This window comes from Mustela nigripes, chromosome 14 (genome assembly GCF_022355385.1).
Source record: "Mustela nigripes isolate SB6536 chromosome 14, MUSNIG.SB6536, whole genome shotgun sequence".
NCBI classification, from domain to species: Eukaryota; Metazoa; Chordata; class Mammalia; order Carnivora; family Mustelidae; genus Mustela; species Mustela nigripes.
In genome coordinates this window covers 11,948,709-11,972,308 of record NC_081570.1, presented here as the reverse complement: position 1 = coordinate 11,972,308, position 23,600 = coordinate 11,948,709, and the positions used below count along the sequence as shown (strand labels likewise).

The following is a 23,600-nucleotide window of genomic DNA, read 5'->3' as shown; positions in this document are numbered from 1 at the left end:
GCAAGTTGTCTCGGGCCGGAGGAGGGGACGCGCGCGCGCGCGCGCGCTGACTGCGGGCCGCGGCGCCCGGTGCCCTCGCCGCCCCCGGGCCTTTTCTCCCTCCCAGCGGCCGTTGCGCTGCCGGGGCGCCGCCGGGGGAGGGGGCCGCCAGGACGCTGCGGGGAGCGGCGGTTTGCACCGGGGCTTTGAGGTTCCCGCCGCCTCGGCTCCTGCGCTCCGGGGGGGCGGGGCTTGGCGGCCGCCGCGCATGCCCCATGCGGCCCTGCGCCGTCTCGCGCCGCCGGGGAGGCGGGGGCGGCCGGCGCCGGGGCGGGGTGCGAGGGCGCATGCTCCGGAGAGCCCTCCCCCTGAGGTCGGGAAGCCCCCGGGGCGGCGAGGTGTTGGGGCTTTGTTCGCCGCTCGCAGTGCCAGGGCGCGGGTGCTCCGTGCTGGCTCCGTGTACCCCCCTCCGCATCCCCCACCGGGGAAGAAGCATCTCCCATCCTCTGTGCGGGCCTCACTTCGCTCTTTAGAGTTGGGCCTGCAGAATTTAATTGAGGTCGTGACCAGCTCAACTCCTGGTGCCTGCGGAACCTTGGGTAGAGCCGGGCATCTTAGGCTGAGGTCCGCGATCCTCCAAACCCACCGGCTTTGTGTGGGACGTGTGTTGAGGAGAGATTTCAGATGGCCCCAGACGAGTAAGAACATCCATTTAGGGTGTAGGCATTCGGGAGAGGCCCTTTTCTGTCCCCATAGGGTTTGAGGCTCAGCAGTACCAGAGTGCTTTCCCCCAGAGGTGTTCAGTGTTTAAATGGTTAGAAAGAAGGCATTTCTTCATCTGCTCTACTGATGAGGAAACTGAGGCACGGAGCTTAAGGTCCTGCCTCCGCATGACTTCCACATGGGTTCAGGTGTCTTCTGATGATGTCGGTAATCCCTGTGCAAAGCATTCATGTGATGATGCTTCATAATTGCCCTCCTGTTGAAAGGGTCAGAGTGTCAGATGGTGGAGGAGAGCCGGTGTCACTGAAAGGGCTTCACCTAGGGTCTGGGAGCAGGACAGTGCCAGGAACTGGCTGGAGTGGAGAAACTGGAGCACAGCAACGGTTATCCTTTGACAGATGTAATTCTCCGTTTGGGACACCAGCCGGTCGCCCTGCCAGTCCTTGTGTGTTAGGAGGGAAGCGAGCAGAATGGCCAGTGGGGCTCTAACTCTGCTGTGTTCTGTGCGTAAGCGCCTGTCAGCGGCAGGACTCTCTAAATCAGCGTTTTGGAGCAGCAAGTTTTCTTTCCCCGAAGTGAGGGAAGAGATCTTACTTACCCCAGTGCTGAGGCTCACCCAGGCATGCAGTCCCAGAGAGAGAGGGACACCCGGCTCTCCAGCAGCACTGCCCGTGGCTGGCTTGTCTGATGGGAAGGCACTTTCTTAGTCTTTCCTAGAGATTTCTCTGTTTCCCAGGAGTAGACTGACCCAGCCTTGCCTTGCAGTTCGCATTTGCCTTGTATCTACGATTCGTGTTCTTGGTCCATTTTGGTTATGTGTAGACAAATCTGTATGAACCTTCCTTAAAAAACAAGCAGTAGCGTGGTTTTCTTTGGACTAGCGAGCACATCCAGGAGCCTGAGCGTCCAGATGCCTTGTGCACAGTGCTCAGCGGACGTTTTCAGTTCTTCCTTAGCATCTTTTGAGTTTGGTCCAGAGTCCAGACCAGGCCTGTGCTGCCCCGCTGCTTTCCCACATGCCTGGGTCCCGGGTGGGTCCCCTGCCTGACCCCAGGTTCCTGGCTTCCGAGGGCAGCATCAGCCCTGCTCCTGCCAAGCAGGCACGCCCCAGGCTGTCCGCTGTCCCTAGCTTGTTTCTGGAGAGGCTTTTGAGGGAGAATTTTGCAAGCCTCCCCACTGTGGAGGGCCACTTGAAGGAGGTGTATGTGCGACAGCGGCTACCGGGAGCGGTCTGGACTCTGAGCTGAAGTCGGGGCTTGTTAAAGGTGAACCCAGGTAGATAGCTAGCGTTGAGGAGCAGGGTTGCCTTGAGTAAATGTGTATTTTTGTAGAACGTTCTTAGGATTTCAGTCTTGGGAAATGCTCTCTCCCGGACTTCTGTGTAGTGTTGTCAGATGAGCGTTTTGCAGTGGTCTGGGGTGGGTGATGTGTGAGCTCCGTGACCCTGGAGGTGACACAGGCTGCCTTAGCAGAGTTCTGGAAAACGGGAGTGTCACCACCTGTACGGGTCTTGGTGGTTTCTTCAGTGTTGGGGTGCCGAGGTCGTGTGGGCTCCAGACATGTCTGTCCCATCTGCAAGGGCCAAACACATAGGGCCAGAAAGCGAGCTTGAAGTCTGTTCTAGCTGACGATAGCCTGTTAGGGGATTTGTCGCTGGCATTTCTCTGAGCGGCCTTCCCGCTGCGGAGAGTAGCGGTTTTTTAAAAGGGTATACATTAAAAGGTGGGCTCTCAGCCTCATTAACGTGCTCTTTGCACTTGGGCAGTAATTCAGAAATCGCTTTGACCAGAAAGCCTGTTTTGTTGATTGAAGAAGCGCCCCCGTGCGTTTTTCTGCTGCGGCCATTCATCTCGGACCAGCTTTTGTGCCTGGGGTGTTGGGAGCAGCAGGTGGAATGAAATTCCTCCTCCTCTTGGGGAGACTTTAGGCCTTGCTTCACCACCACAGGGCCTCCAGCCCTCAGCCCCGACAGGTGGAGCCAGCAGACATCGGGATCTCCGCACTTGGCGGGCCAGCTCAGGTCTGTGAGCAAGAGGAGCACTGGCTGTGATTTAAGGGTGTTGGGAGTTCTGTTCCTTGAATTTTTTTTTCCTAGAAGGTAAAGGTAAGAATCCCATTAGGGAGAAATAAAGTAGGTGACCTATGGCAAACAGCTGTGCGGATCATGGCATGAAGTTTAGTTCATTAGTTTCATCTGATGGGTGAGGACAGAAGGCCCAGGACATGAAAACCTGAGAAAGAGAATAGTCTCTCTTTGGAGGAATCCGACCGCGGTGCCTGGATGGACTCCATGTTCGAAGCTCGCCACAAGCCTTGTATCAGGAGGGTCGAGGAGTCTTGGAGAAGCGCGCAGCTGGCTTGGGAGCGCAGTACCCACAGGCCCTTGCTGCCTCAGGTCACAGGGGACACCCGCTCCTTCCCCGGGGCCATTGCAGGAGCTCTCGAAGTCCAAGGGACCTGCAGGCCTGCGAGCTGCTGCTCTGGCCGGTGCCTCTCCACGTCCTGGTTTCATGGTCACATCGTGCCCCCAGGGGGCGTCTCCTGCCCTCTCCGTGCAGACCTGAGGAGCCATGGAGGGCCGGCTGGGGGCCTGGGCAGAGACCCAGGGCTGCTGCTTCCTTGGGGAACTTGACAGAACCCACTGGCTGCTGTTTGTCCTCTGTGGTAGATCTGTAGAATGTTCCAGCCAGGGCCGCCAGCTAAACAAAGAAGGGGAGATAACCGAAGGAAACTAGGCTCCCATTCAAGTAATCTGAGTCGGTGGGTACGTGGGGTGGGAACTGTCCTCCCATTAAGGTCTTTCTCTAAATAATTTACACGTGGTGAGGTCCTCCTCTGTTCCTGGCTGTCGGCTTCCCCTTCACGGACTGTCTGCGGGACGTGCCCTGTACAGGGACCGTCTTCCTTCAGCCACGTAAACGTGGATGCGCATGGCAGGACCTGTTCCGTGGGGTGCTGGTGACTTCGGGTCTGGGCCATGAAGTGTCCCCCTGGGGATGTGTTCCTCTTCAGAACGCATGCACTGTGTCACCGAGCATCCCGCTGGGGCAGGCACTGTCTAGACATAGACGGGGGCCAGGTGGCTTTCTTTCATTGAGAGCAGTTCTGCAAGCAGGAGGAAACCATTCTCTTCGGTGTCCTGGGGTGGCGAGGTCAAGGCTCATGGCAGAGAGGAGGTGGGTGTGGGTGCGTGGCTCAGAAGCGAGTCTCTGCCTGCTGATCAGCTTTAGAAAGTGTGTTTGGACATTTCAGAAACGCAGCACACTGCTGAGAATATCCTCATGAGGGCCACCCCAAATGGGACAGTGGCGTGTCCTCCTGGACTGGCCCATGGTGTGTGGTCCTAGCACTGCTCTGTGTGGGGGAGGCTGAGGCGCTGTACTCCAGGGTCCTGGGGCTGTGAACACGGTCTCTTCCCCGGAGCCTCCCTGTCCCCACTCACCGCTGCTCCCCCGGCTCCCAGGCCGCAGCCAGGACGGCCTGAGGACAGTCCCGGCTGGGGTCTCTCCTGTCACATAGTGCTCTGATGATGTGTTATCATTCCTTCCCCGCCCCCCCCCCCCAACCAGAAAGGTGCTAGGCACAGTAGGCCCCATGCAGAGGAAGGATGGTCTGAAGTCGGGTGACGCAGGGCTCCTGAGGCTTGTAGTTCATGTGCGGCGCCCTGCTGGCCCCAAGGTCAGCTGCTTTAAGACCCCCAGTGCGCCCCGCCAGGCCTCTTGGAAATACCGCTATAGGCAGTGCGCAGGGTGGAGGGAAACATACCTGTAGCTGATTTTTTTTTAGTGTTTTGCAAAAGGTACTTCCAAGAGAAATCAACAGATAGAGATCAGCCTGGGCCTCAAAAATGAGCTGCCGCGGGCAGGTTTGGGATTCCACACCCTGATGAGGTGGTGACCACCTTGGGCCTCCATCCACCCTGCGGGACACAGCAGGGGGAGGCGTGAGTAATGAATGACGGTTTTTCTTTTGTTTCTGGATGTTGGTCGACAGACTGCCCAGCTGGAAGCAGCATTGCAAGCTAATCTTTTTTTTTTTTTTTCCCCTTCTCCCTGTCTTTTCTTTGTAGAAACTAGAAGGGTCTAAGTGCAAAGGCCAGCTTTTGATTTTTGGGGCAACCAACTGGGACTTGATTGGTCGAAAAGAAGTGCCTAAACAGCAAGGTATGAGACCCGGTTTCCAAAACTGTGTGAAGCTGTTTGTCGAGTGCTTCCCTGTGTGCTAGGTGTCCCGTGTGGTTCCTGTGAGTCCTCGCCAGGTAGGTGCGCTCTGCATCAGCAGACTGTTCAGAGAGGCCAAGCAACTTGCTTAAGGTCACACAGCCTCTCCAGGGAGAGGGCAGGACTTGAACCCAGGTCTTGTGCCAGTGTCTCATTTCACTGTTCTGTGTTGTTGTTGTTTTAAGATTTTATTTATGTATTTTGAGAGAGAGAGCGCAGCGGGCGTGCAGGAGGGAGAGGGGGAGACTTCAAAGCAGACTCCATGCTGAGCACAGAGCTGGACACGGGTTTCAGTCCCATGACTGTGAGGTCATGACGTGAGCGGAAACCAAGGATCTGACACTGAACCGACTGAGCCACCCAGGCGCCCCTCACAACGCTGTGTTTTAAAAACCCAGTTCCATTTAGGATTAAACAGGAAAAGGATAAACATCAAAAAGAACATGGGCGCCTTCTTCCCATCACCCTCCTCACGTCCGTTACTTTGATGATCTTGAAGAGGCTGGTCCCGTGGCATGTCAGAATGTCCAAGACGTTTGTCACATGTCACACGTCCAGCTTGTTAGACGTTATGGAAGAGTCCACGGTCCTTCGCACGCTGCCAGTTTGTTGCAGGAACTGCTCAGACAGAGCGGGTGGCAGTGTGTGCAGTGGAGAGAGCAGAAGAGCCCCAAGAAGTAGCTTTTGGTGCCCAGTAGCTTTTAGAAAACCGGTATCTCTCCTCATGAGGATATGGGCCAACCGAGAGAAGTGAAGCTGGCCCATTGCCACGTTTTATGGCTTCTTGATTTCATTTGGAAAGATTCCCAAAGTACTTTCCGACATTGCCCAGCGAGCAAATATTTGCACATGGACACTCCCTGGTGCCTCAAGCCGGGCAGAGAACATCATCGTGTTCCATGAAGGCAGCAGGACTTCCAGAAGCGCCAGGGGTCCGTCTGGAGACGGACCGGGTCTGCGCTGGAGCTGGTGTCCGGGAAGCCCCTCTGGGGGTGTGACGGCTGCTATCTCCCTGCCAGCCCCGGTGGGTGCTGCATTGGGTCTCTGAGCTGCTTTTCCAGTGAGTGGCCCGCTCACAGTTACACACTTGGGCCCCAAGTGGGGAAGTAAATTGCAGAGGAAGGCAAGCGCAGAGTATGGGCCATCTCCTGTGGACAGAGGGTGGGGTGCTCTGAGGCCAGGCCAGGCTCCCCACACCCTAGGGAGGTCCAGAAGAAGGGAAACTGCCCTGTGGTTTAAAATCCACTCTCATGCCCTAGTTATAGGCGTTCTGGGTGCATTTCAAGAGCGCCTTTTTGTCTTCTCCCGTTCCAACCTTTGCTTCTCTGGTTGGTCTCCCTTCAAGTGAAGTTTTATGTAATTTTTTTTTTTTTTTTAAAGATTTTATTTATTTATTTGACAGAGAGAAATCACAAGTAGATGGAGAGGCAGGCAGAGAGAGAGAGGGAAGCAGGCTCTCCGCTGAGCAGAGAGCCCGATGCGGGACTCGATCCCAGGACTCTGAGATCATGACCTGAGCCGAAGGCAGCGGCTTAACCCACTGAGCCACCCAGGCGCCCCTGAAGTTTTATGTAATTAACAAACATTCTTCTAAGTACTTTAAAGTATCTTTGGGTCTTCCCTGACCTGGCCGGGAGACTCTAGGGAAAGGGGGGGTATTTATTGTCCCACTGGTGCAAGCCAAAGAGGAGGAGGAGTCCTCCTGTGCTGGCCCTTTCCAGTCTCCTCATACCCTGGCCAGGGAGTCGGCCAGCCCCCCAGTGCCCACTGTGGCAAAGCCTCTGGTGTTGGCATGATGGCCACGTCGTTGACAGCGTGACACGGTGGCTTATGCTCCCTCCCCAGACCGCCAGGCTGCCCGAGGAGCCGCCACTGCTGCTGGGCACTGGATTTGACTTGGATCACTTGAATGGGGGTCCTCGGAGGTGGGGACAAATCCTACCCCTCGGGCCCTCAGCATCTTGGGCATTGATCTTCTTGGAGGTGCCATAGGGAAGAGGCTTCAGCAAACCAGGGCATCCAGCCACCTGTGAGACGGGTCCGCTCCAAGCTGGGTCCGCCGTGGTACAGCCGTTCCCTCCAGGGTGTCCCTGTGTGCAGTGTGTTTGTTCCCAGAGATGACACGTGTCAGTCCTGCCACCGTCCTTTTTCACCTTCGTGATAAACAGACTACCGCAGATCCTGCGAAGGCTGTCATATTTGGTGTGCTCTTTCCCAGGAAATTGCCGGGTTGTCTTCCACCTTTGGGGAGAGCTCGGTCGGGGGGCCCGTTGCAGTGTGTCTGGGGTGCCAAGTGCAGGCAGAGTTCCCTGGCCTGTAACTGAAGGAGGACGCACCTGGCGCCCTCTGCTGGTGGGGCGCGGGCAGGGCAGGCCTCAAAGAGTCTCACTGATGCTTTTCCCGTGGAGTCCAATTAATCATCCTCTTCATCAGCTCCGACATCCAGATTAATGTGACACGGTTGTTGTGGCAGCCACTAGCATTTCATAACGGTCACTACAGGCCTACACATGTGGCTCGTGTCTCTGTCCTCAAGAGCCCCAGTTGAAAATACTACACAAAACACTGGCCATGCCCTGTCTGTGGATGGGGCGGAGGGCAAGTTTTGAAGGAGGCAGCTTTGTTTTTCCTGCCCACAAACCCTCCATTGTTGAGTGCTTCTTTGGGGGCTTTAGTGAGGCCCTGGGCTTGGTAGGGCCTGGAAGGTCGTGAGTTCAGTAGGCTTGAGTGCTGGGATCGGCCTCATGGTGAGCAGGGAGCCGTGAGCTGGAAGAGGAGGATGGGGGCGTGGAGGGCTTCCCAAAGGAGGGGTGTTTGTCACGTTTGAAGAACAAGCAGGGACAGGGAAGGGCACTCGGGGGGGGGGGGTACTGCACGACAAAGTATGGGGCCACGACTTGGCCACTGCAGTGGGACCCCTGGCAAAGGAGGAAACTGTGTGGCAGGGGAGGGGTGTCAGCTAGGCCCCCCGCACGGGACCTGGTAGATGTGCCAGGCAGGGCAGGTGGTTCTGAGGAGGATGGGGACCTTCAGACTCCACTTGGAAAGGAGCCTCTGGCTGTAAGGGCAAGGCCAAGGTGGGGGAAGGGCAGGCCAGGGAAGGTGAGAAGGGGTGTGGGGAAGGAGATACTGAGCCCACCGCCAGCTTTCCTGGGTTGGGCCCCTAGCAGGAGGGAGGGGCCGCCTTTTCCACTGCTTGCACGTGGGTGTGCTCAGCAGCCTATGCCCTAGGGTCTGCAGTCCCTGCTGGTTGGGGATAGAGCGGGGGTGGGGGGGGTGTTGGGTGAAGGGGGTTGGGTGGGGGGTGTGGCGCGGGTGGTAAAGGCAGTCATTCTGTAGCAGTTGCAGACTTTCTTCTTGGGCAGCACCCCCCCCCAGGCCAGGCTATTGCAGCACCCGGGGGGTCCTGTGTGGTAGGAGGGCAGACACTTTGTGACTAGTACCCTTTCTTGGGGTGCTTTCTGCCCCCTGGTCACTGTGGGTGTTTGATTTGCATTCTTCCCTTTCAGCTGCCTACCGCAATCTCGGTCAGAATTTGTGGGGGCCCCATAGATATGGCTGCCTGTCGGGGGTCCGGGTGCGGACCGTGGTCTCGGGTTCGTGCGCTGCCCACAGCCTCCTCATCACCACGGAAGGGAAGCTGTGGAGCTGGGGTAAGTCGGGGGTCGGGGGGCGTGCCTCATGGAGGTGGGGTGGGCTTCCTCATGGGGCTGACTTCCTTCTCTGTCTGCCTGGAAGGGCAGCTTTTTTGCAGTGGTATTTCTTCTCCCTAATTTCCAGCTGGTCTTGCCCATTCTCTGAAAGTGTGCCCCTTCCTGCACCCTTCAGCCACCATTTGCTTGTACATAGCTACTGAACTTTTTGAATCCTTTTTTAGGGGGGAAAGATTTTATTTATTAGCACACAAGTGGGGGAGGGGTGGGGGAGGGGGCGAACCTGGCTGGCTTCCCATTGAGCAGGGACCACCCCCCCACCTCACCCCCCAAAGCGGGACTCGATCCCAGCATCCCGGGATCATGACCTGAGCTGAAGGTAGACGTTCAACTAACAGAGCCACCCAGGCGCCCCGAGTCCTCTCTCTCTCTCTTGATCCTCCTTTTTCCTGAATGTTCTGACGGAATCTGGATCTTTGTGATCCCGAGGCACCTAGAACTGAATTCCTATTTTAGACACGCTGTCCCCAGGGCAGACAGGCCCCCCTTCTTGCTTTGTGGCACAGTGTTGACGTAAGACCTCTGTTCTTGCCACTTTAAATGCCATCGGCCACGTCATGGCATCAGCCGCCGTGTCTCTGCAGTCCTGTCCCTCTGATTCTGGGGATCTCGCCCGTCTGCAGGTTTGGTTGCTTGGTTCCTGTTTCTTTTTAGATTTCTCGTCAGTTGAGTTTACTTTTTTCTGAGTGGAATTGGTCTCCTGCTGTTGGACCCCCTGGCCCAGGTCCCTGGGAGGCGGTGTCCTTGCCCTTGGTCACCTCCTGCTCCATCCCCTCCACGGGGCGCCCATGCACTGCTGCCCGTTTTTTCCCTTCCACGTTGTTGATGCAGGTCCTGAGGAAGGCTCCATTTAGCCGCACACCCTTTGGTAGCCCCTGGTCTCTTCCTGCAGCTGGCTAGGTTGGCACTTGTCCCCGCCCTTTGTTTCTGGGCCTTTGGCTAGTTTTTAGTCCATATGACTGCTTTTTTATTTCGGTCTGTTTGAACTGTTTTTTGCAATTTCATGAGCTGCTGTACCAAAGTCCAAATATATTAACATCTGTTGTCTTCGCTGCACTCTGCTAATTTTGTAATGCTGTTGGGAAAAAAAAAAAACTAACAAGTGTGTCTGGCCCAAATTTAAACTTTGTAGTCTCTTGATGACATGCTGACATTGCCACCACGGTTTTCCTTCTCCCCGACTGGCGCGGAGGTGTGTCCTTCCCCCAAAGCACACCCGTCCTGCCTAGTGTTCTAGCGCTGAACACAGCAGTCTGTCAGAGCTCCGAACTTGAAACACCTTCTTTCTGATCTCGTTACTGAATTGCACTTACATGGTGCTTCTAAAAATGGGCCTTGTGCTGGCCCTGTGGGCAAGGGGTGGTGCAGGGGTCGTGCACTTGGCCCAGCGCCCGAGCAAAGACCTGTGCCCCATGAGCAGATCTGGGGGTGCGGCAGGGAGAGGACACGTCCTGGTGCCATGGTTAGCTGCTTGAAACAGCCCAGGCTGGTGTTCGGAAGCTTCAGTGCTACAGCATGTCACTCTCGAGGGGTCCACACGTGTCAGCCACTCAGGCCTCTTGAGGGCCCAAGAAACCATGCCTTTGCCGGTGAATTTGGACAGCTCCCGGTAGAAGCTGATGTCTGCCTCTGCAGCCATCAGGATGCTTGGTCCTTGTCCTTGTGGCTCTGCCCTCTGTGTTTCTCATGGTGGAAGGTTAGAAGGCCATTGTCAGGGAGGGTGGGAACTGCTTCCTCCTCCTGCCCCCAGATGCCCTGACTTTTTGGCCCTGTGAAAGCTCCCGGGTAGGTTTGCTTCCTGCTGTGTGGTGTTTCTCTTGGCTGGGGGACCTGTGTGGGGCCCTTTGAGCTCTTTGGTTTGAGGACTGTGGTAGCTGGTGTTGAAAACCAGGGGGTGAAGGGGTTCCTCTCTGCGCACCCTGCTTACCCTGTCTGCTGTGGGGCCCAAGGATCTTGCCAGAAGGTCTGTGTCTCGAGGCACACGGCCTGTGCGGGTCCTGTGGAGGGCTGTCCACAGGTGGTGGGCTTGGCTGTGCTCTGTGGGTGTTGTTTCCAGGGCAGGTAAAAGGAAAGAAATGACAAGTAGGAATGAACCCTGTGGTCCATGGAAGACACCCAGGACACCGAGGTGACTGACCTGTGTGAGGCAGGTGTCGAAAATGGTTCCTCTCTTAAAGTCCATCTTGGGAAGGGAGCGAGGGAATTGTTGTCTGGCAGGGGGAGTGAGAGCTGGGAGTTCCACGTGCTCCCCAGCTCGTGCAGGACCCCCGGGCCTTGGGGGTCTCTCCCTTGGGGATAGAGCCATGGACGTGTTCCCGGCTGGGTTCCAGCTGCTGTCCCAGAAAAGCAGGTCAGAGCAAGTGAAGAAGGTGGCGGTGGCCTGTGGAACCGTCTCTGGGGACGATACTGTGTACTTGCCCTGTACACCCGGCGTCTCTCGTGGTGCTTGGGAGGTTGGCTGTGGACAGGGAGTGGGGTGCTCTCTGCTGCCTCCTCGGCTGTTGTTTGTGGAGGGCGCCTTCAGGGGGACCCAGGTGTGTCTGCCTTTCCCAGAACACTACTCTCCGGCCCGGCCACACTCTCTGCTTCCTACTGTATCTTGCTCTTGATCTGCAGGTCGCAATGAGAAGGGGCAGCTGGGACACGGTGACACCAAGAGGGTAGAAGCCCCCAAACTCATTGAGGGTCTGAGCCATGAAGTGATTGTGTCTGCGGCATGTGGACGGAACCACACCTTGGCGTTGACGGGTGAGGAACGGCTGGTTTCTTCGGCATCCGGGCAGCCGGCCACATAGTCCACCCTGGGCACGGGGGTGGAGTCGCCTCTAGCTGTCGGCAAGGATGGGAACGGGGCCTGGAGAGCCCCGGAGGGTGCTTCTCGGAGCCGCTGATGGCCTCTCCCACCTGTGGGCATCAGACGGCGGGCCCAGAGGCCAGGGCCTCCAAGGCCTTCTGCTCCGAGCTGCCCGCCCCACGTCCTCTGCCTGGTCTCCCTCGCATTCTGCCTGAGGAGCTATCTGTGATGGTTTGGGAGCCTTTGATCCCAAATCGGGTTTAGAACCCTCAATGTTCTTTTCCCTTTTGTGATACTGTTCTTTCCTTCCAGAGACGGGCTCCGTGCTTGCGTTCGGAGAGAACAAGATGGGCCAGCTCGGCCTCGGCAACCAGACAGACGCTGTCCCGAGCCCCGCACAGGTGCTGCGCCCTCTCCTGGCGCCCGGCCTCTTGTTTCTCTTTGCTTTTGTGCTTGACTGTCCAAGCTGAGGACAAGCACCGCTCCCTGTAGTTCAGTCAATGCCTTGCAGAGACGGTCTAGATTCTCGGAGTGGAATTCGCATGTTGTAGTCTTTAAAGCGCACCTTTTAGGTGCCTGTGGTCGGAAAGCCTCCTGAAAACTGTTCTCTCTCCTTGAACGAATTAGCTCCAGCGGCCTTGTTTTAAGCCTGTTCTGTTCCAGATAAAGTGAGAATAGTTGGATGCATGCGATTCGACTTTCTCTGTAAATACTCTGAGTTCTGACCTTGTGTGCGGCTACCCGCCGGGGGCTTACAGCACCCAGCTGGGAGTTGGGCGGTCTTTTGTTCCTGAGGAGCATGTACTCCCGTCAGAGAGGTGGGGATCCCACCTAACAGCGACTGCTGATGTCTGGCAAGACCACGTGCTAGTGAGTGACGAGTGGCTGGAGGGGGACGGCGGGGGGTCCCATTGCCTGGTCTGAGAATGAGACCGTGGGCAAGGCTACCTGTGGTTTGAAGGATTTTGGAAATGTCCCTGCTGTATCTGTCATTTGCACTGAGGAGGAAGTGACGGTTTCTAGAGGAAGGTGGGAACCACGGGCTGGGCCCAGGGCTCAGGGCTTGTTGGGTGTGATAAGAGCATGGCTTCCAGGTCCTGTCTGACTCGTGTCCCCAGAGCCCATGCCGAGTTCCTCGGGGCCTTGGCTGGCTTACTTCCTAGCTTTGAACGGTTATATCTCTTGTCCACACCTTCTGTAAGGGCTAGTTGGGCTAGTGTTTCTAGAGGGCAAGGAGCACGGGAGAAAGCTGCCCTCTTCCAGGTTGAGGCTGAACTGCTTGCTAGTGACTAGGTAAGTTTTATGGGTTATGTGTGGGCTAGTCTCTGCCCCCCTCCTGCCCCCTTCGACCTTGGGCTGCTTGGCCGAGGTCCATGCTGCCTGGGCGCAGCGTCGGGCATTTTGGGGAACGCGGGGCTGGGCCCACCATGTGCCCTACCTTGGGATTCGACTCTGCCGGGAAGGTGGGCATCCCAAGAGTGTTTCTTCATGGACACTCTGGGTTTTAGCCTTCAGAATTCCTGGGTCCTTTCAGTTTCCTTGGCAATCTAATTGTTTCACACCGACCTGCAGAGAGGGGGAGGCTTTTTTTCTGTCTTTTAAAACAAAGTCTGAGAGTCTACTGTCTTGTCTTTTCAGATCATGTACAACGGTCAACCAATTACCAAAATGGCCTGTGGGGCAGAATTCAGTATGATAATGGACTGCAAAGGGAACCTCTATTCCTTTGGGTGCCCTGAATATGGTCAGCTGGGTATGGAAACGTTTTTTAAAAGCTCTGTAATCTAACTGCCTATCTGGAACCAGAAGTCAGTGTGGGTCTGCACACGCATGTTGGAAATGTGGGTAATTGATCGCAGATAATAGCTTTGATCCGTTAAGTGGGTCTCCCGTTTAGTGGGACGGCCCGTCCTAAGACACAGGGTGGTGGAGCATCCACAACGGGTTGGCCTTAATGAGCAAGTCAGGCCGGGATTCTGACAAAGGATTCTTTTTTCTGGGAGGGGGAATTCATTTATATGTAAAAGGATCTCAGAGTTTTTAAGAAAGAAAAATCAAACCACTGTCATTGGTTTCATGTTTGAGTTCGCCTTTTTTGGAAGCGAGAATGTTACCCGAGGGGAAGGTTGTCCTGCGGACCTGGGGCTGGGCGACTCCCCCCACCCACCGGAGTCCGGCCCCTTCCCCGTTTCTGTCCCTGAACGGAGCGTACGCCTTCAGAAAAACATTCATGTCTGTCTGATTGAGTAGAAAGGGAAAGCTCAGAAAGCAGTTCCTAGTAAGTGGAAAACGTCTCTCGATCCTGGTTTTACAAGGTCTCCATTTTCTTTCCCATCTGACACCAAAGTGTGTTTTTTTTGTTGTTTTTTTCCCCCCCTTCTGGCGTCTTCCCACAGCCCAGCCCCTGGCGAGTAGGAGGTGAGGAGTGGGCGCCCTCTGCTGGCGCCTCAGCTGCATGCCACTCCGGATCCCCACGGCCCCCGTATCTGGGTTGCCGGGTCCCCACGTCATTAAGAGCAGGCAGATGGAAGACGGTATAAATAGAACAAGGAGCATCGCGCTGGCCTTAGACTTCAGGGAACAGTGACTTTGTGAAACTAAATATACCTCGAGTCAGAAGTGAATAAGAACGAACAGCCCCTTACGCACATGCAGTGTTGGTTGCCAGGGAGCTGCCAGAGACTGTTGGAGAAACCGTTTCCATGGCCACAGGCCCTGGTGCCATCCCCAAGCCCGGGCAGAACACCGGAAGCGTGTTTCCAGTCTCCTTCTGGAAGTGTGTGTGGCTCCCCTGTGGCCTCTGGCTGCCCCGGATTTGCAGACCGGCAGGTGGATTTTCCTAGGGGGAGAACTCCGTGACCTTGGCAGTGATGACCGTGGCTTGTCCTGGAGCAGGGACCGTGTGCCACGCACTCCCAAGTGCTGAATCCAGACTTTGGGGTGCCCGGTCTGTGCTTTCTTAACGATAGTTTGAGATACAGGCTTTACGTGTGTCTGTGGAATCAGCCCTACTTGTCAGCTTTCTCTGAAACCCACTTTGAATCTCATTGTCCAAATCCAGAGAGGTTCCTTTCCTTTTAGAATTAGAACATACAAATGTAACCTTGGAGAAGTGTGTCCCCAGCACACGTGCCTGTCTCCCCCCTCCCCCCACCATGACGCATTTTACTGGGTCAGGCAAGGCAGAGATGGGCATGTGCCATTAACTGTATTTTAACTGCTGTAATGGTATATTTAGGTTATTAGGAAGTCCTAAAAACTCAAGTCTAGGGATTGTGTGTTGAACTTTTTCTGTTTGTTCTTGGAGCATGCAGGGGTCGAGTGAGACCACACTTGGTGGGCCATTCCTTTGAATCTGTGGTCTTTGGCTTCTGTGATCACGGCTCGTTGGTAGACATGTGGTCGGTGTTACAGACTGATGGAAACACTAGAGGCGCGCTTGATGATGTCTTACAAAGCAACATCCTTTTTGGGGGAGAGTAACCTTGGGTGTTTGCTGTTCTGTCCTGTTCATTTCTTAAAAGTGATTGGCTTCATTGTCACATTCGATTCCATGGTACTGACTGGGTTGTGCCCCAGGCGGGAAGGCGTCATGTTAGTTGACAGAAATGTCCCATGAGGCCCTGATGGGCCAGGCTGGGGCCCATGCTGTCGGCCACCGCTGACTGCTGGCTCTGTCGCCCCAGGACACAACTCGGACGGCAAGTTCATCGCCAGGGCGCAGCGGATAGAGTACGACTGCGAGCTGGTGCCCCGGCGAGTGGCCATCTTCATCGAGAAGACGAAAGACGGCCAGATTTTGCCAGTCCCCAATGTGGTCGTACGGGATGTGGCCTGCGGCGCTAACCACACGGTAAGGCTTGAGGGTTTGTGGCTTTTCCTCTGCTTCCCGACTGTCACCTCTGCGGAGAAGGTGGTGTGTATGTTCCAGTGTCCCAACACCCTGCTCTAGCCGGGAACTGATCCCAGAGGCCCTCGACGGCCTGTCCTCTTCCCACAGCTTTGTGCCGCGCGCTTGGCCACAGGGTGTAGTACTTCTGTTCATAGTTTTTCTAACAGTTTCTGGAGACGCAGCTGAAGGACAGACGTTTGGGGTCAGAATCTTAACTGCAAGTGTCTCTCTGGGATGGCTTTTGTCTACCAGAGCACCACAGGACCTCTTCTGGGTCTGTAGTCGGTCCCCCATGTGGAGGGTGTTGAATGGTTTTTAGCTGTGAGGGCTGTTCCCTTAAAGGTCACTTTGGATAGATGGCCGTACTGTTTTCTGTCTGCGTACTGTCTAGTTTTGTTTTGTTTTTATAAGATTTTGTTTATTTGACAGAGACAGTGAGAGAGAGAACATAGGCAGGCGGAGTGGATGAGGGGAAGCAGGCTTCCCGCCGAGCAGGGAGCCTGGTGCGGGGCTCGATCTCAGAATCCTGGGATCATGACCCGAGCCGAAGGCAGATGCTCAATGACTGAGCCACCCAGGCGCCCCTGATTTTGTTTTGTTTTGTTTTGTTTTTAAGATTTTATTTATTTATTTGACAGAGATTACAAGTAGGCAGAGGGGCAGGCAGAGAGGGGGAAGCAGGCTCCCTGCTGAGCAGAGAGCCCGATGCGGGACTCGATCCCAGGACCCTGAGATCATGACCTGAGCCGAAGGCAGTGGCTTAACCCACTGAGCCACCCAGGCGCCCCCTGATTTTGTTTTTATAAGATTTTATTTTGAAGTTGTCTCCACAGCCAACCTGGGGCTTGAACTCGCCACCCCGAGATCAAGAGTCGCATGCTCCGCAGACTGACCCAGCTGGGTGACCCCGTATTTGTGTCTGTTTATCTTTGTTGCCTTTTTACAGTTATTCTGCCCGAGCATGCCTGTGAGTCAAAGTTGGCTTTCTTTTCTTGAAAGAGCACTGGGCTGGGAGTCCAGAGACCACGCTGGTCTGCTGGTGTGCAGCTGACTGGCGTGTAACCTCAGGCATGGCTTCATCCCTAGAATCCTCCCTGTGTAGTCCTCAGTGATGTGGACTAGGAGATGTCGGTCCTCTGGAGTCTGAACTCTGTGGTTCTCTTCCGTCCAGTGCGGTCTGGGGAAGCAAAGGTCGATCTTGTACGGGCCTCCTCATGTCACGTGGTTGTACTAGGTTATACGTTCACACCGTTCAAATGCTGGACAGTGAGCTGGACAGTGAGGAGGCTGTGATGGACGATTTTTGTTTTGTTCTATTTATTTATTTATTTATTTATTTATTGTAATTTTATTTATTTATTTGACAGAGAGAAATCACAAGTAGATGGAGAGGCAGACAGAGAGAGAGAGAGGGAAGCAGGCTCCCTGCTGAGCAGAGAGCCGGATGCGGGACTCAATCCCAGGACCCTGAGATCATGACCTGAGCCGAAGGCAGCGGCTTAACCCACTGAGCCACCCAGGCGCCCCTGTTTTGTTCTATTTAAATAGGGCTCCACCCCCAGCGTGGGGCTTGAACTTAGAGTCCTGAGATCCAGAGTCTGATGCTTACCTGAGCCACGCGGGTGCCCTGAAGATCAGTTTGAAATTGTTTTTGGTCCTTGTGACCACACGGAGGTCCCCCGTGCACGGAGAAGACCCCCGCAGGCCTTCCGTCCGTTCCTCCTGCAGCACCGTCTGCGCTGTGATGGGGAGACCAGAGCACTGACCTGCCCGCTGGGGACTCAGGCTCTTGCTTCTGATGCGGAACCAGGGGACACTTGTGACTTGAGGGAGTACTCGAGGACAGAAAGTAGGGCCTGCAGCGGAGGGAAAGAAGAAGTGCCCTTGCGTCCCCTGCCTTGGGGGAGGCTCAGCTTAGCTGCAGCATTTCTGCCTTTTACGTTGCGCTCTGCTGTCCTCTGCAGCAACGCGATGGCGCCTCCTGTCCCCTCCTGTGGGGTTCCGTCCCACACTTTGTGTTCTCTCTGCCCGCAGCTGGTCCTGGACTCTCAGAAGCGTGTCTTCTCCTGGGGCTTTGGTGGCTACGGGCGCCTGGGCCACGCCGAGCAGAAGGATGAGATGGTCCCTCGCCTGGTGAAGCTGTTCGACTTCCCCGGGCGCGGGGCGTCCCAGATCTACGCTGGCTACACCTGCTCCTTCGCCGTCAGTGAAGTGGGTTAGTGCTTCCCCATCGGAGCCTCAGGCAGGGGGCGGGGGTAGTGAGCCTCCCCGGCAGATGAGTACTCCGTGGGTGGGGAGCCACGGAGTCCTTCGCGTTCCCAGACCGAAACCCCGGCGTTCTTTCGGACAGAATGTTCCTCTGCTGTCCCCAGCGTGCGGCATCTTGCCTTTCTTGTTGAGGAGAATTCGGATCTTGGCACATGTGGTCACAGTGGGAATGTGTCTGTCTTTCCCCCAGGTGGGCTGTTCTTCTGGGGGGCCACCAACACGTCCCGCGAATCCACCATGTACCCAAAGGCCGTGCAGGACCTCTGTGGCTGGCGAATCCGGAGCCTGGCTTGTGGGTATGTGGCCAAGGCTGCTGGGGAGCGGGACATCTGTCCCCTTCCTGGGCCTGGTGGACACCCCAGAGAGGGCGCCTCTTCCCTTGAGAGGCTCTTCTCTGTCCCCGCCCCACTCCCTCCTTCAGGGCATCAGACACAGTAGGACTCAGGAGGGGAGGTACTGTTCGGGGCAAGAGGGGTTGGTAGGTCCTGGGACAGGTTGTGGCTTGTCTTCCCGCCTTTGCAGAAAGAAGGGTGTCTTGACAGTTTCCGTTCTCCAGAGGCTTGGTGGGCTCTGCTCATCTAGCAGGTTAAAATGATTTTAGCTCCACATAATGGTAGGATTTTAGTGACTCTTGTTTGCTGGGAAGGAGAGATTGTCCTGAAGCCAGTGCTTTTCAGTTAATTTTAAAGACACCTGTTGAGCTTTCTAGCACTTGGTGAGGAGTTTGTTAATATTAATCAGCTGCCAGGTTGCTGGGGGGGTTGGAGCAGGACGGTGTCGCTGGGGGAGGGACCTGTGGCTTTAAACTCCCAAACATCCGGCCCCGAACACGTTATTTTTGGTTGCATTCCACCCTCTGTCATGAGTTCTCCGTCCTGACTTAATGACCTCTTTTCTTGGTGGGACGGTCTGGGGGTCAGGGGCCTGCACGGGATACCGGTGAGGGGTTCAGAGAAGCCTGTTGGCCGGGCACGTGTTGTGGCAAGTGCGAGCCGTGCAGGGTTCAGAGTGGGATGGACTTGATCTTGGTGCTGCATGTCCCAGCCTGTGGGAGATGTCGGCGGGGTCCGGGTTGTGGCTGCGCTGGTGACACCCCCCCCCACCCCGTTTGTAGGAAGAGCAGCATCATCGTGGCCGCCGACGAGAGCACCATCAGCTGGGGCCCATCGCCCACCTTTGGGGAGCTGGTAAGCGGGAGGCCGGTGTGGCCAGGGTGGGACCCAGTCCGGGCTCTCTGGGGCCGCCTCCGGAAAACGGGCAGGAGGCAAATGGGTGTCTGCCGGGAGGCGAGACGCTCCTTCGTCTTCAGGTCTCATTGGCTTTCAGGGGTCTGAGTCTGTGCATTCACGGGGACAGGGAGGTTGACGATCCCTGTTCCCGTGGTCTTGTCAGCACCGCTGAGGTGTGCAGGGGTGTGGAAGGGGGTGCTTTCCCAGCTCCCCTCCAGGAGGGGTCATGTCCGCCAGGGTGGTGGGCACCGAGTAGTAGTGTCTGCTGCTGCCCAGAGCGGAGCGCCACGGGGCCGGCCTTTTGGGTCACCTGGGGACACGGTGCCCTCGCCCTTCCTCAGGAAGGGACAGTGTGCATTGCATGCCTTTCCTCTGCGTTGCCTGACTGGTGAGAGCCCCTGGCCCTCGGTTTCTCGCCCACACTTGGCCTTCCCCAACCAACTGTCTGATTCTTCAGTTCTGGTGCCTGATGAGTCTTTAACTTTCAATTTCTTGGTCGGGAACAGCTTGGCTGTGGAGCCCGCTGGCGCTCTGCCCGTTCTAGCTGCGATGATCCTCAGCCTCTTTGTTATTTCCTGTGGGGAAGGCGGTCTGTTTCCCTTCCCGCCTCGCTTGTGGGTGGGAGCTGAGGGGTGATGGAGAGGAGGGAAGGGAGGGCGTCTTGGTCCCTTGAGCCATCTCCGGGACTTGGTGGCCTTGTCCTCGGTGTTCTGTGCCGACTTTGGGGGTCCACGGGGGCCCCCGGGCAGCAGACATTCCAGCCCCCTGAGGTGGCCCTGGCTGCAACCTTGAAATCAGGAGACAGAACCTGGCCCGGTTTTTATGGCTCCTTCTCAGAGAGAGGAAGGTGTTTCTAGGGCCTGTCAGAGAGAGATTCCGAGGACCAATTTAGAAACCAGAGGGGAGGGGAGAGGGACTTTGGGGCAGCGTCCCAGGGGCGAGGAGGAGACGGCAGGGCACCTGGGAGGAAGCACTCCCTGCACGGAAAGGGGTGAGGAAGCATCTGGTGGCAGATGGAGCTGGGAGGGGTGGGGTCTGCCGGCTGGAGAAGCCCCCATCCCCGCCCTGTCTGCGCCACGCTCTGGGAACGGTCTTCGAGCCGAGCCTGCTGCCTCTGGTGTCCTGGAGTCTGGGGGTTGGGGCCTGGAGGGGGCCTCTTCGGAGTCTGGCCTGCCAGTGAGTGTGGGAACCGCCAGTGTTGTCCGCGATGATGGTGTCTCCCTGGTCCCCCCGCCAGAAGGTGCCTGGACCACACAGATCCCCACAGGTGACAGCTCAGCATCAGGCCCTTTCTTGGGTTGAGAATCAGTCCCCGTTGGCAGCACTTGTGTGGGCCAGTGTCATTCACCAGGCCAGCCGTCGTGTCCGGCACGGCGGGCCTCTGTCACCAGGCCAGCTGTCGTTGGCTCAGGCTCCCGGACAGCGGGGTCGCCACACGTTGCCGTGGTTCCCTTCCCTGGACCGTACTGCAGGACCCCAGTTCTGCATCTCTGTTTGCTTTGCCAGGGCTACGGGGACCACAAGCCCAAGTCCTCCACCGCGGCTCAGGAGGTGAAGACGCTGGACGGCATTTTCACTGAGCAGGTGAGCGGGGGCCTCCAGGCCGGCGAGAAGCGGAGGGCGCCGGCAGCCGGGCGAAGTGAGGCCATGCCACACGAGGCCTCACTTGGGCTGCTGCTGGGCTTGTGCGCCTGTTTGAGGCTGGTCTAGTCTCCCTGAGCAGCTTCTTGGCTGCATCGTGCTAGAGGATTTGGTGGGTAATGGGCATCCGTAGGATGCGGCACAGGGACAGGCCGGCCAGGCTCAGTAGGCGTTCTCACCCCAGTCACACCAGCCACAGTCCAGCCACGGTGGATTTGTCCTGGGGACAAGGGTACCGCTCACATCTGCTTTGTATCTTCAGCTGAGACTATACACTATTTGGTCGTGGGGCCGGTGGTGGCGCGGGGTGGGTTCCTTTTTTGTCCACCAGGCCGCCCTGCCCGCCCTTGTCTGTCAACCCACAGGCAGGGTGTGTGACCCCCACACAGGGTGGGATTGTGGTCCCGGGGGCAGCACCTGTGTGTGTGCTGACGGCATCAAAGCCCTTCTTGCTGGCAGCCTGGAACGGGGGCGTTGGTAACGGGTCAGCCCATGTGGACGCTGGTGACGTGGAGCCAGGGGCATGGAGGTGGTCCTGGCCCAGGCTGCCAGGCCAGCCGAGCGGTGGCCCGTTGTCTGCTCTGCTCTCCACGACGAGCCCGTGCATATCCAACCCCGATTTGTTCCCCCAGGTGGCCATGGGCTACGCACACTCCCTGGTGATCGCTCGAGATGAAAGCGAGACTGAGAAAGAGAAGATCAAAAAACTGCCAGAGTACAACCCCCGGACCCTCTGATTCTCCCGGAGCCCCCGCAGCCCCACACCTCCCGCGGCAGCTGTCAGTTCCACGTGCACTGGGACCGGACGTCGAACGAGGAATTTAAAGAAAGCAAGAGTTGACCGAAGGTGCATTTTTGTTAGACTCCCTGAGGTTCCGTTTTATAAGTGATTTCAACGTCAACTACCTTTTCTGTATGCTTTCCAAAGTGTTTTTTTTTTCTTTTAATGTTTAATTAAAATATTTGCTCATAGTTGACTTACCATTCCTACAAAAGAGGCAGAAACTCTGAGCAACCTAGGTTTTTTATTTTTTCTTTTTCTCCAAGTGGTTTTTCTTTTTCTTCCTGCTCCTAAACACACTTCTCAGAACACCCCTTTCCAGTCGTAACTAGCATGTGATCCGAGCGGGTTCTTCCTGGGAGAGGAGTCCCCGTTGATGCAGAAAGAAAGGTCCCTTCCAGGAGCCAGCAGCGGCTGCACAGAGACAGTGCTGGTGGTGGATCTCCATCCAAAAATCACGCCCGCCTGCTTCGGAAGCATCTGGGTCACTTTCTTTCCCGCTTTTTCCTGTTGACCAGCCGAGGCTGGCCTTCTGTTTCTCTCCTTGGCTGCTTGTAAGCCCCGGCGCCTTTTGGCTGCAACATTACTAGAATCTGCCATTTCCCCCCTGGTGGGGGCTCTGGGGTCTGTGTTTAGCCATTTTTTATCTACTTTAGCTGTAAAAGAAGTCCAAATGAAAATCAGGTGATTGTGGACCCAGTGGGGACTTGGGGGATGGGCAGACGAAGGGACAGCATGTCTAGTTCACGGGCGGCTCTGAGGTTTCTCAGGACGCGCTGGAGCCGTCTGGCCAGCACTCGCCATTAGAGATTGATCAGCCAGCAGTTTAAAAAAAAAGTGCATTCTGGAGTCCTTGCAAGGAAGGATCAGCTCTTTTGTACCAGCCTTGATCACCTCTGTGCTTCTGTGTCTCTCCTCCGCCGGATTCTGCTGGAACGGGCCCGGTCTCTGAGACGCGGGGTCCTGTTCTGCTACCCCAGCTCTCTGGTCGCCTTGCTTGGCTGTGGTACCAAATAGTTGGGATTCCTGAAAAGTCCCCCTTCCCCGCGTGTCAGCGCCGATCTGTGACTGCCACCCCGCTTCCCGCCACGCGCCCTCTGCCCGAGCTCGTCACCGGCGGTGCGCTGCTCTGCTCTGCGTGAGTTACGAGGTGCCTTTCCCGGACCCCTCCGCTCACTTGGACCCAGGAGAGGCGACAGCTCTGGCTGGGGCTCTTGGTTTCGAGAGGGTCTGGACGGGTTTGGGTGCTTTAAAATAGATTTTTTAGTTCCGTGGTGCTTCTGGGGGAGAGGGGGTTAGGACTTGGTGGGACACGTGGGTGGATGGGAGAGTTGAATATGGGTCTTTTTATTCTTTGCTTTGCTGTTGTTACCACTTGTCATTGTCTCGATGTTAAAATGCCAAAAATGATCGAGTCGTCGTTGCTTTCTTCCCTGCCCGTCCCCCGTGGCGCCTCACGGCGTCTGCCTTTCCAGGGCGTGTGACAGGACAGGATCTGCCCCGCCAGTCCCAAGGCCTTGCGCGAGGAGAGCGGGCCTGCGTCTTCCTAAGGTTTAGTCTGACTTCATGCTCATTTGCTGTCCTGTGTCAGTCCGTAGTCCAGGGGAGAAGCTTCTGCTAAACTAACCTAATTTGTCCAAATCACCCTTAGAGCCACCATCTTGGGCTCTCACTTATGCGCGGGGCACCCACCCTTTTTCCTGGACACGAGTCTCTCTCCTGGAACGGGGCTTCGGCACATGTGCCCCTTGGACCCACACAGCAGCCCCAAGGTCCCCTCTGCGGGAGCTGCCCTGGGACAGGCAGGGCTCTGATCTTCCGGGGGACCAGTCTGAAACCTGCCACCAGCCTATTTGAGGGCTCCTTGCCAGGGACCAGAGCAGCATAGGCTCGGAACTTCCAGGTGAAGACGGCCCTGGTTCGCCACAATCACTCCTTTTGGCTTAGAATTTTAAGATGAACTTCCTAAGGGCGGGAAATCCTTCTTGACAAGGAATTAGGGGGTTGTCCTGCACTCCAAGAGAAAGAGTGGCCTTGCGCCGACCCCCTGGGCCTCTGACCCGCCTTCCAGCTCTGGAGAGCATCTCTGGAAGAGGGGGTTCAGGGCTAAGGGGAGAGAACACCTGAAGAGGTTGTGATTTGGTCGAAGGTGCCTGGTTTAGTGCTGTATTTGTCTTATTTTTTTTTTTATATATATATTTCTTGGAGTAAACATTTTAAATAAACGACATCATTGTTTACTCTGTTTTGGCTTTTGTGCTTCTTTTTCAGTAGAACCAGCATAAGACCTTAAGAACACAGAGCAACTGGGTTTCCCTCTGCTCCCCGCAGGGGCCCCTGCCTGCTGTCCACGCCGAGGC

At 56.3% G+C, this 23,600-nt stretch overlaps 1 protein-coding gene across 2 annotated transcripts in view; it reads left to right on the top strand.

Moving 5' to 3' along the window:
• RCC2 (regulator of chromosome condensation 2) overlaps positions 1–23,485 on the top strand; it is a 25,419-nt gene extending 1,934 nt beyond the window's left edge. For both annotated transcript variants that reach the window (XM_059376398.1, XM_059376397.1), the window contains exons 3-13: positions 4,772–4,865; positions 8,432–8,575; positions 11,252–11,383; positions 11,742–11,830; positions 13,068–13,182; positions 15,116–15,282; positions 17,356–17,536; positions 17,780–17,885; positions 18,704–18,776; positions 20,325–20,402; positions 21,092–23,485. In XM_059376398.1, coding sequence (XP_059232381.1) covers positions 4,772–4,865; positions 8,432–8,575; positions 11,252–11,383; positions 11,742–11,830; positions 13,068–13,182; positions 15,116–15,282; positions 17,356–17,536; positions 17,780–17,885; positions 18,704–18,776; positions 20,325–20,402; positions 21,092–21,196 — 1,284 coding nt within the window. In that variant the 3' untranslated portion in view covers positions 21,197–23,485. The remainder of the gene's footprint in view (positions 1–4,771; positions 4,866–8,431; positions 8,576–11,251; positions 11,384–11,741; positions 11,831–13,067; positions 13,183–15,115; positions 15,283–17,355; positions 17,537–17,779; positions 17,886–18,703; positions 18,777–20,324; positions 20,403–21,091) is intronic.
• The last annotated feature ends 115 nt before the right edge of the window (positions 23,486–23,600 follow it).